Raw genomic sequence first — 13,109 nt, forward strand, 5'->3', positions numbered from 1 at the left:
TGTCCCTGTTGGGGTGTCTTCTGTAGGGCCCCACTGTTCCTGTTGGGGTGTCTTTCCTGTTGGGCCCCACTGTTCCTGTTGGGGTGTCTTTAGGGCCCCACTGTTCCTGTTGGGGTTTCTTTAGGGCCCCACTATTCCTGTTGAGGTGTGTTTGTGTCTTTAGGGTGGGTGGCTGTGTGACCTTGATACTGTTGATATATGTTTTTTAAACAGAAATACATTTCCCCTATGTTCATGTTATATTAATTTTCCTGTTTCCTTTTCCTCCAGTTTCCTACAACGGGGAGCTGTATATATTTGGGGGCTATAACGCTCGTCTGGACCGACACTTCAATGACCTCTGGAAGTTCAACCCAGGTGATCAACCGTTCTAAGAACAGAAAAGTATCCATCCATTCTACGCTCTGAGGTTTGGTAGGATACGTACGAGCTAGTGTTGGGTTGGTAGGACAGGCAGGGAGCTAGTGTTGGGTTGGTAGGACAGGCAGGGAGCTAGTGTTGGGTTGGTAGGACAGGCAGGGAGCTAGTGTTGGGTTGGTAGGACAGGCAGGGAGCTAGTGTTGGGTTGGTAGGACAGGCAGGGAGCTAGTGTTGGGTTGGTAGGACAGGCTGGGAGCTAGTGTTGGGTTGGTAGGACAGACTGGGAGCTAGTGTTGGGTTGGTAGGACAGTCATATTGGTTGGTAGGACAGGCAGGGAGCTAGTGTTGGATTGGTAGGACAGGCAAGGGAGCTATTGTTGGGTTGGTTGGACAGGCAGGGAGCTAGTGTTTGGTTGGTAGGACAGTCATGTGGGTTGAGAGGACAGTCATGTGGGTTGGGAGGACGGTCATGTGGGTTTGTTGGACAGGCAGGGAGCTAGTGTTGGGTTGGTAGGACAGGCAGGGACTGAACATCGCGGGCCTGGGTAGGGTAGGGACTGACCATTTCGGGTCTGTGCTCTGCTTTTGACCAGGGCCTGTAGTGATCTATAGGGGATATGGTGCCATTTGGGGCACTGTGTCACTGAGCCATCTATTCCCGCTGTTCTAAATCTGTCCACTAGATGGCAGCACAACCTCTCTGTTCAGGCCTTGATCTATGGCGCTGAAAGGCCTGAACAGCTTGTTGCCACAGCGGGTCCATGGTGATGCCTTATAAGGGATGATTGAATACTGATGCCTTATGAGGGATGATTGAATACTGAGCAGCCACACAGTCACTGATCTATCTGCCACACAGAGTGGAGAGAGAGAAAAATAGGTTATGCTGTTTCTGATGTACAAGGTTCTATATTAATAAACTAATGTTGTCCTCCTGGCTGTAACCTCTCTCTCCGTCCTATCGTTCTCTTTGTCTGTTTTAAATAAAGGGACCAGATGAATGAATTGAAGAGTTCAATAGAGACTAGATCAGGTTTATGTAAGATTAACTACCTGAGGTTGTCTACTTCTAAATAGAGATACAACACAGCCACCTACCTATTACCCATTACCTATTACCACCTACCCATGACCTATTACCACCTACCTATTATCCCATTCCTATTACCACCTACCTATTACCCATTACCACCTACCTATTACCCGTTACCTATTACCACCTACCCATGACCTATTACCCCATACCCATTACCTATTACCCCATACCCATTACCTATTACCCCATACCCATTACCTATTACCACCTACCCATTACCTATTACCACCTACCTATTACCTATTACCCCATACCCATTACATATTACCACCTACCTATTACCCATTACCTATTACCACCTACCCATGACCTATTACCCCATTACCTATTACCACCTACCCATGACCTATTACCACCTACCTATTACCCCATACCCATTACCACCTACCTATTACCCGTTACCTATTACCACCTACCCATGACCTATTACCACCTACCTATTACCCCATACCCATTACCTATTACCACCTACCTATTACCTATTGCCACTTACCTATTACCCCATACCCATTATCTATTACCACCTACCTATTACCCATGACCTATTACCCCATGCCCATTACCTATTACCACCTACATATGACCTATTACCCCATACTCGTTACCTATTACCAGCTACTTATTACCCCATACCCATTACCTATTACCCCATACCCATTACCTATTACCCCATGCCCATTACCTATTACCACCTACATATGACCTATTACCCCATACTCGTTACCTATTACCAGCTACCTATTACCCCATACCTATTACCCCATACCCATTACCTATTACCACCTACCTATTACCAATTAACTATTGCCCCACACCCATTACCTATTACCACCTACCCATTACCTATTACCACCTACCCATTACCTAATACCCCATACCCATTACCTATTACCTATTACCACCTACCATTACCTATTACCCCATACCCATTACCTACTACCCATTACCACTTACCCATTACCACCTACCTATTACCCATTACCTATTACCCTACACCCACTACCTATTACCACCTGCCTATTACCACCTACCTATTACCCACTACCTATTACCACCTACCTATTACCCCATACCCATGACCTATTATTACCCATTACCTATTACCCCATACCATTACCTATTACCACCTACCTACCCATTACCTATTACCCCATACCTATTACCACCTTATACCCATTGCCTACCCCATTACCTATTACCTATTACCCCTACCTACCCATTACCTATTACCACCCACCTATTACCACCTACCTATTACCCCATACCCATTGCCTATTACCACCTACCTATTACCCATAACCTATTACCCCATATCATTACCTATTACCCATAACCTATTACCCCATACACATGACCTATTACCACCTACCTATTACGCATGACCTATTACCCCATATCCATTACCCATTACACCTACCTATTACCACCTACCTATTACCACCTACCTATTACCCATAACCTATTACCCATAACCTATTACCCCATATCCATTACCTATTACCACCTACCTATTACCCCATACCAATTACCTATTACCACCTACCTATTACCCATAACCTATTACCCCATACCCATGACCTATTACCCCATACACATGACCTATTACCACCTACCTATTACCGTGACCTTACTTTTCAACCATTTAGCAGATTTGGTCCTTATTAGGATCCCCATTTAGCAGATTTGGTCCTTATTAGGATCCCCATTTAGCAGATGGTTATGGGTCTTTATTAGGATCCCTATTTTAGCAGATGGTAATTGGTCCTTATTAGGATCCCCATTTAGCAGATGGTATTGGTCTTTATTAGGATCCCCATTTAGCAGATGGTAATTGGTCCTTATTAGGATCCCCATTTAGCAGATGGTAATTGGTCCTTATTAGGATCCTATTACATTTAGCAGATGGTAATTACCTATTACCCCATTTAGCAGATGGTAATTGGTCCTTATTACCCCCCTATTTAGCAGATGGTATTGGTCTTTATTAGGATCCCCATTTACCAGATGGTAATTGGTCCTTATTAGGATCCCCATTTAGCAGATGGTAATTGGTCCTTATTAGGATCCCTATTTAGCCATGGTATTGGTCTTTATTAGGATCCCTATTTAGCAGATGGTATTGGTCTTTATTAGGATCCCCATTTAGCAGATGGTAATTGGTCTTTATTAGGATCCCCATTTAGCAGATGGTAATTGGTCCTTATTAGGATCCCCATTTAGCAGATGGTAATATTACCTTATAACCCCATTTACCCATAGATGGTAATTGGTCTTTATAGGATCCCCATTTACCAGATGGTAATATTACCCCTTACCATTACCTATTCCCATTTAGCAGATGGTATGACCTTTATTAGGATCCCCATTTAGCAGATGGTAATTGGTCTTTATTAGGATCCCCATTTAGCAGATTTGGTCCTTATTAGGATCCCTATTTAGCAGATGGTATTGGTCTTTATTAGGATCCCCATTTAGCAGATGGTAATTGGTCTTTATTAGGATCCCCATTTAGCAGATGGTAATTGGTCCTTATTAGGATCCCCATTTAGCAGATGGTAATTGGTCTTTATTAGGATCCCCATTTAGCAGATGGTAATTGGTCTTTATTAGGATCCCCATTTAGCAGATGGTAATTGGTCCTTATTAGGATCCCCATTTAGCAGATGGTAATTGGTCCTTATTAGGATCCCCATTTAGCAGATGGTAATTGGTCCTTATTAGGATCCCCATTTAGCAGATGGTAATTGGTCCTTATTAGGATCCCCATTTAGCAGATGGTAATTGGTCCTTATTAGGATCCCTATTTAGCAGATGGTATTGGTCTTTATTAGGATCCCCATTTAGCAGATGGTAATTGGTCGAAATCGGATTGTTTTTTGCAAATTCTTTTGATTCGACAGATTCTTTTGATTCAACAGATTCTTTTGATTCGACAGCCAATTAGTTTGCCCTACAGCCAATTCTGTCGAATCAAAAGAATTTGCAAAATACAATCCGATTCCGACAGAAATATGGCTGAGACGCAAAGAAAGTTCAAGGAGAGGGGCTACAAGAATGATCAGATTAATATTGCCATTGAGAAAATTCAAAACGAGACATGACCTTTTTCAAGGTCAGTCTCGCAAAAAGACGCATTCTTGCGTTCTAACTACCCGCTATTTAAAGTGCTCTGAACTAATTAAGGGAATTGTTCACAAACATTGGCACATCCTAAAATCCGATGATAGTCTTGGTAATGTGTTTTCGGACCTTCTCTTGGTCGTATTCTCGCGGGGCAGAAATCTCAGAGACCAATTGGTAAACTCTGATTTACCAACCCAAGATATTCCTGAACAACGTCTATTTGCGCCCCTACTGGATGGAAATTACAAATGTAATGGCTGTGCTCAATGCAATGGCACTTATAAATGTAGATCCTTCGAACACCCACAAACGGGGAAATCGATCCCAAAAAAGGTGTTATTACGTGTTCCACTAAGGCAGTTACTTATCTTATAACTTGTCCTTGTGGTAAAGATGATGTGGGTAAAACAAAGCGTGAATTAAAAGTATGTATCTCAGAGCATCGTAGCACCATTAGGTGTAAAAACTTTACTTATCCAGTTGCGGCCCACTTCTTGGAGGCAGGCCACTCGATTTCGTCTCTGCGTTGTATTGGCATCGAACATGTCACCCTCCCTAGGAGAGGGGGTGACCTTAATAATTTATTGTTAAAACGAGAGGCTGCCTGGATCTTTAATTTAAAGACCCTTGCTCCCTTCGGTCTCAACGTAGACTTTGATCTGAAGACATTCTTGTGATTAATGTGACTTTGCCATTGTAATTGTTTGTAAGCTTGTGTAGTCAAATTAATCTATGATCGTATGCTATCCATTTGTTGTTTGTATGCTGTTCTTTGTATGACATTTTAATATTTGATTATTAACCAATGATATTAGGCCACTCTTGGCCATGATTACAGACACCTGTGTCTTTTGACACTATATAAACGAGTCATCCCACAGTGTTTGTGATTATACCCTGATGAAGACAGCTTGGCTGTCGAAACGTTGGTAATTACATTTTTGCATCTGAGCTCCTAGAGTGTGCGGCTCTCTTTTATTTTAAAGCTTTTAAAGCTACCAGCAGATGGTTAAGTTCCATACATTTCAAATCAAATTGTATTTGTCACATACACATGGTTAGCAGATGTTAATGTGGGTGCATCGAAATGCTTGTGCTTCTAGTTTAGACCATGCAGTAATATCTAACAAGTAATCTAACAATTCCCCAACAACTACCTTATACACACAAGTGTAAAGGAATGAATAAGAATATGTACATTTAAATATCTGGATGAGTGATGGCCGAACGGCATAGGCAAGATGCAGTAGATGGTATAGAGTACAGTATATACATATGAGATTAGTAATGTAGGGTATGTAAACATTATATAAAATGGCATTGTTTAAGTGACTAGTGATACATTTATTACATCCAATTTTTTTATTATTAAAGTGGCTGGAGTTGAGTCAGTATGTTGGCAGCAGCCTCTCTGTGTTAGTGGTGGCTGTTTAACAGTCTGATGGCCTTGAGATAGAAGCTGTTTTTCAGTTTCTCGGTCCCAGCTTTGATGCACCTGTACTGACCTCGCCTTCTGGATGATAGCGAACAGGCAGTGGCTCAGGTGGTTGTTGTCCTTGATGATCTTTATGGCCTTCCTGTGACATCGGGTGGTGTAGGTGTCCTGGAGGGCAGGTAGTTTGCCCCCGGTGATGCGTTGTGCAGACCTCACTACCCTCGGTAGAGCCTTACGGTTGTGGGCGGCACAGTTGTCGTACCAGGCGGTGATACAGCCTGTCTGGATGCTCGATTGTGCATCTGTAAAAGTTTGAGAGAGTTTTAGATGACAAGCCAAATTTCTTCTGCCTACTTGTGCCTTCTTCACCACACTGTCTGTGTTGGTGGACCATTTCAGTTTGTCCGTGATGTGTACGCAGAGGAACTTAAAACTTACTACCCTCTCCACTGCTGTCCCATCGATGTGGATGGGGGCTGCTCCCTCTGCTGTTTCCTGAAGTCCACGATCATCTCCTTTGTTTTGTTGACGTTGAGTGTGAGGTTATTTTCCTGACAACACACCCCAAGGGCCTTCACCTCCTTCCTGTAGGCCGCCTCGTCGTTGTTGCTAATCAGGCCTACCACTGTTGTGTCGTCTGCAAACTTGATGATCGAGTTGGAGGCGTGCTTGTCCATGCAGTCATGGGTGAACAGGGAGTACAGGAGGGGGCTGAGAACGCACCCTTGTGAGGCCCCAGTGTTGAGGATCAGCGAAGATGAAATGCCATGGTGTGGTGGATAAACATTATTTTTCTCACATGATTGTGTGTGTGTGTGTGTGTGTGTGTGTCCTCCAGAGGCGTTCTCATGGAAGAAGGTGGAGCCTCAGGGTAAAGGTCCGTGTCCCAGGAGGAGACAGTGCTGCTGCTTGGTGGGAGATCGTATCATCCTGTTTGGAGGAACCAGGTAAGGGGCAGTAGTTTTTAGTACACATCATAGTAGTCTTTGACGGTTTGTCATACAGACCTTGTGCCTTACTGGGATATTCAGTAATACTGGCACTGAACAGAAGGGGCGCTGTTGTCAAACCCCACTCATACTCTGTAATCTGAAGGTTTAGCAATGCTAACAAGTACATGTAAATCCCCGTAGAGAATGCTACCTAAATGCTAACGAGAGCATTGTGAACATTTTCTACAGTCTCTGACCTAAAGTATTTGTAAAGTATTTGCAGGACAGACATCCCAGCTGATAAAGTTATACAAGTAACTAAAATATGCTACTCACTGTTTGCTCCATGCCCAAAACAGATAGTAGACAACATGGCTCTTTATCCAGGACGGAATTCTCTGCTGTTACCAAGCAAATTGATTTGAGAAGAAGGGAACTAGTTACTGAATTAACAAACCAAATGCACAACGGCAGAGCATTTAGCACATTTTAGACAGTTAATAGTTATCAGATATCTAGCTGGCAAACATCTAGTTGTGCATTCCCTCCTGTAACTAGATCAGCTGGCACATGCTGCACAACTTTATTTTTTAGGGTTAAAAATAAAATGGAACCTTTTTATTTGACTCCCAAGGCTCTGGTCTCTCGTTGTTGTGCTTGTTAACAAACACCACATGTATGGGAACTACCAGTAAGATTCAAAATCAAACAGTATATGACAGTTGAAATGAAGAACACAACCCTTTTTGTCTCATAACGTGTTGCACAGGTTGACTTCGGTATGCACTTAAAAAGTAGCTACAAATATTCACATTTATAGAAAATCTTTAAATAAATATTTTTAACAGCTCAGAGACCCAGCCCCCATGTCTTCCAGCCCCAACCCTGCTCAGCCCACCTCTGAACCCCACTGAGACAGCCTGATACTGGGGATAACAGCTCAGTCCCAGCCCCCATGTCTTCCAGCCCTGCTCTACCCACCTCTGAACCCCACTGAGACAGCCTGATACTGGGGATAACAGCTCAGTCCCAGCCCCCATGTCTTCCAGCCCCAGCCCTGCTCAGCCCACCTTTGAACCCCACTGAGACAGCCTGATACTGGGGATAACAGCTCAGAGTCTTACACTGCTGGAAGGGCCCGGCTGAAGGTTTCTACACTGACATCATTAGCTTTCACCTGCAGGAGAAAGTGTTTGATAAAATATTTTTATTAGAATGACTGGTGTTATTAGTCATGTAATGACAGGTGTTATTAGTCATGTAATGACTGGTGTTATTAGTCATGTAATGACAGGTGTTATTAGTCGTGTAATAACTGGTGTTATTAGTCATTTATAGACTGGTGTTATTATATTGACTGTGGTGTTATTAGTCATGTAATGACTGTGGTGTTATTAGTCATGTAATGACTGTGGTGTTATTAGTCATTTATAGACTGGTGTTATTATATTGACTGTGGTGTTATTAGTCATGTAATGACTGGTATTATTGATCATGTAATGACTGGTGTTATTAGTCATGTAATAAATGTGGTGTTAGTCATGTAATGACTGTGGTGTTATCAAATCAAATCAAATTTTATTTGTCACATACACATGGTTAGCAGATGTTAATGCGAGGGTAGCGAAATGCTTGTGTCATGTAGTCATGTAATGACTGGTGTTATTGGTCATGTAATGACTGGTGTTATTGGTCATGTAATGACTGGTGTTATTGGTCATGTAATGACTGGTGTTATTGGTCATGTAATGACTGGTGTTATTGGTCATGTAATGACTGGTGTTATTAGTCATGTAATGACTGGTGTTATTAGTCATGTAATGACTGGTGTTATTAGTCATGTAATGACTGGTGTTATTAGTCATGTAATGACTGGTGTTATTAGTCATGTAATGACTGGTGTTATTAGTCATGTAATGACTGGTGTTATTAGTCATGTAATGACTGGTGTTATTAGTCATGTAATGACTGGTGTTATTAGTCATGTAATGACTGGTGTTATTAGTCATGTAATGACTGGTGTTATTAGTCATGTAATGACTGGTGTTATTAGTCATGTAATGACTGGTGTTATTAGTCATGTAATGACTGGTGTTATTAGTCATGTAATGACTGGTGTTATTAGTCATGTAATGACTGGTGTTATTAGTCATGTAATTAATGACTGGTGTTATTAGTCATGTAATTAATGACTGGTGTTATTAGTCATGTAATTAATGACTGGTGTTATTAGTCATGTAATTAATGACTGGTGTTATTAGTCATGTGATGATTGCGTTCTGTGGGACTTCCCCTGGGATTTAGTTAGAAGGATAGTCTTACAGGAGTCATGATTTCCTGTCGTCAGGCAGCAGATAGGGAGGGGTCATGGTGTGGGTAAGATAGGGAAAACAAGCGTCTTTGTGATAGTCTGTTGTCTGACCAGTGGAGGAAATACAACACCTCTCGTCTCAGACAGACAGGCAGATGGGCTGATGACCTGGTCCTGTGGTAGGATCCCTTTATCTATATCTATCTACAGCCTACCGTTGTATCCACACACACCTACACATATCCACACACACCTACACATATCCACACACACCTACACATATACACACACACCTACACATATACATATACACACACCTACACATATACACTCACACCTACACGTATCCACACACACCTACACGTATCCACACACCTACACGTATCCACACACATCCACACACACCTACACGTATCCACACACACCTACACGTATCCACACACACCTACACGTATCCACACACCTACACATATCCACACACACCTACACATATACACACACACCTACACATATACATATACACACACCTACACATATACACTCACACCTACACGTATCCACACACACCTACACGTATCCACACACACCTACACGTATCCACACACACCTACACTAGAGGTCGACCGAATATGATTTTTCAACGCCGATACCTATACCGATTAATCGGCTGATTTAAAAATATATTTTTTATTTATTTATTTGTAATAATGACAATTACAACAATACTGAATGAACACTTATTTTAACTTAATATATTACATCAATAAAATCAATTTAGCCTCAAATAAATAATGAAACATGTTCAATTTGGTTTAAATATTGCAAAACCAAGTGTTGGAGAAGAAAGTAAAAGTGCAATATGTGCCATGTAAGAAAGCTAATGTTTAAGTTCCTTGCTCAGAACATGAGAACATATGAAAGCTGGTGGTTCCTTTTAACATGAGTCTTCAACATTCCCAGGTAGGAAGTTTTAGGTTGTAGTTATTATAGGAATTATAGGACAATTTCTCTCTCTACCATTTGTATTTCATTAAACTTTGACAATTAGATGTTCTTATAGGCACTTTAGTATTGCCAGTGTAACAGTATAGCTTCTGTCCCCCTCCTCGCTCCTCCCTGGGCTCGAACCAGCAACACAACGACAACAGCCACCCTCAAAGCAGCGTTACCTATGCAGAGCAAGGCGAACAACTTCTCTAAGTCTCAAATCGAGTGACGTTTGAAACGCTATTAGTGCACACCCCGCTAACTAGCCAGCCATTTCACATCGGTTACACCAGCTTAATCTCGGGAGTTGATAGGCTTGAAGTCATAAACAGCTCAATGCTTGAAGCACAACGAAGAGCTGCTGACAAAACGCAGTAAAGTGCAGTTTGAATGAATGCTTAAGAGCCTGCTGCTGCCTACCGCCGCTCAGTCAGACTGCTCTATCAAATCATAGACTTAGTTATAACATAATAACACACAGAAATACGAGCCTTAGGTCATTAATATGGTCGAATACGGAAACTATCATCTCGAAAACAAGACGTTTATTCTTTCAGTGAAATATGGAACCGTCCAGTATTTTATCTAACGGGTGGCATCCATCAGTCTAAATATTCCTGTTACATTGCACAACCTTCAATGTTATGTCATAATTACGTAAAATTCTGGCAAATTAGGCGGCCCAAATTGTTGCATATACACTGACTCTGCGTGCAATGAACGCAAGAGAAGTGACACAATTTCACCTGGTTAATATTGCCTGCTAACCTGGATTTAAATATGCCGATTTAAAAATATACTCTTCTGTGTATTGATTTTAAGAAAGGCATTGATGTTTATGGTTAGGCACACATTGTTTTTTATAAGATAAGTTTAATGCTAGCTACCAACTTACCTTGGTTTCCTGCATTCGCGTAACAGGCAGTCTCCTTGTGGAGTGCAATGAGAGGCAGGTGATTAGAGCTTTGGACTAGTTAACTGTAAGGTTGCAAGATTGAATCCCCCGAGCTGACATGGTAAACATCTGTCGTTCTGCCCCTGAACAAGGCAGTTAACCCACCGTTCCCAGGTCGTCATTGAAAATAAGAATGTGTTCTTAACTGACTTGTCTAGTTAAATAAAGATTAAATGAAGTAGTTAAAAAAAAAAAAAAAGTCAAAAATGACCGATTTCCGATTGTTATGAAAACATGAAATCGGTCCTAATTAACACACACCTACACATATCCACACACACCTACACATATACACACAGCTGGGTGTCTGTCTGTCTGTCTGTCTGTCTGTCTGTCTGTCTGACTTCCGGGTTTTGTTTCTGTCCGTCTGTCTGTCTATTTGGGTGTTGTTTCCTGATACTGTAAAAATGAGTCTGATCCCTACAAGACAACGTGGTCACCCACAGCTGATCCCCGATGCACTCTGAGCAACAACCCACAGACTGTCTGTTTAGTTACACTAAGACACTAGATCCACACACAGGTTCATATTAGGCTGGGCTGTTGTTGTTTACAATAAGACAATGGTTCCCATACTGTTTCAATCAGGCACCCATTCCATCATTAGGGAACATTTACAAGTTACAGAGCTAAGTTGAAAGCCGGACCCTAAAAAACTCCCCGCCGACCACTCGCGCGCCCCCTCCCCCCCGACCCCTCACGCGCCCCCTCCCCCAACCCCTCACGCGCCCCCTGACCACTCGCTCGCCCTCCCCCGACCACTCGCCCTCCCCCGACCACTCGCCCTCCCCCGACCACTCGCCCTCCCCCGACCACTCGCCCTCCCCCGACCACTCGCCCTCCCCCGACCACTCGTCCGCCCCCGACCACTCGTCCGCCCCCCGACCACTCGTCCGCCCCCGACCACTCGTCCGCCCCCCCGACCACTCGTCCGCCCCCGACCACTCGTCCGCCCCCGACCACTCGTCCGCCCCTGACCACTCACCCGCCCCCTCCCCCGACCACTCGTCCGCCCCCTGACCACTCGCCCTACCCCCTGACCACTCGTCCGCCCCCTGACCACTCGTCCGCCCCCTGACCACTCGTCCGCCCCCTGACCACTCGCCCGCCCCTGACCACTCGTCCGTCCGCCCCCTGACCACTCGCCCGTCCGCCCCTGACCACTCGCCCGTCCGCCCCTGACCACTCGCCCGTCCGCCCCCTGACCACTCGCCCGTCCGCCCCCTGACCACTCGCCCGTCCGCCCCCTGACCACTCGCCCGTCCGCCCCCTGACCACTCGCCCGTCCGCCCCCTGACCACTCGCCCGTCCGCCCCTGACCACTCGCCCGTCCGCCCCCTGACCACTCGCCCGTCCGCCCCCGACCACTCGCCCGTCCCCGACCACTCGCCCGTCCGCCCCCGACCACTCGCCCGTCCGCCCCCGACCACTCGCCCGTCCGCCCCCGACCACTCGACCACTCGCCCGTCCGCCCCCGACCACTCGCCCGTCCGCCCCCGACCACTCGCCCGTCCGCCCCCGACCACTCGCCCGCCCGCCCCCGACCACTCGCCCGTCCGCCCCCGACCACTCGACCACTCGCCCGTCCGCCCCCGACCACTCGCCCGTCCGCCCCCGACCACTCGCCCGTCCGCCCCCGACCACCGCCCGCCCGCCCCCCGACCACTCGTCCGCCCCCGACCACTCGTCCGCCCCCGACCACTCGTCCGCCCCCGACCACTCGTCCGCCCCCCGACCACTCGTCCGCCCCCTGACCACTCGCCCTCCCCCGACCACTCTCTCGCCCCCTCAGTTTGGGAACCACTGCACTAAGACACTTAAGACCCACACTCAGGCTGAGGACCAAGTCATAACAGCAGCTGATTTACTCTCCCTCCTATTTAAACAGTGAAGAGGAGAAGTGTGCCCTG

General features: G+C 45.1%; 1 protein-coding gene across 6 annotated transcripts in view; it reads left to right on the forward strand.

Moving 5' to 3' along the window:
• LOC112245593 (kelch domain-containing protein 3) overlaps positions 1–13,109 on the forward strand; it is a 71,305-nt gene that overhangs the window by 24,567 nt on the left and 33,629 nt on the right. For 5 of the 6 annotated variants that reach the window (XM_042305721.1, XM_042305717.1, XM_042305719.1 and 2 more), the window contains 2 exons: positions 271–357; positions 6,853–6,961. In XM_042305721.1, coding sequence (XP_042161655.1) covers positions 271–357; positions 6,853–6,961 — 196 coding nt within the window. Of the gene's footprint in view, positions 1–270; positions 358–6,852; positions 6,962–7,794; positions 8,333–13,109 lie in introns of those variants that run through there. The other variant, XM_042305722.1, reaches the window with a different exon arrangement.

The sequence above is a fragment of the Oncorhynchus tshawytscha genome, linkage group LG24 (genome assembly GCF_018296145.1).
Source record: "Oncorhynchus tshawytscha isolate Ot180627B linkage group LG24, Otsh_v2.0, whole genome shotgun sequence".
Taxonomy (NCBI): Eukaryota; Metazoa; Chordata; class Actinopteri; order Salmoniformes; family Salmonidae; genus Oncorhynchus; species Oncorhynchus tshawytscha.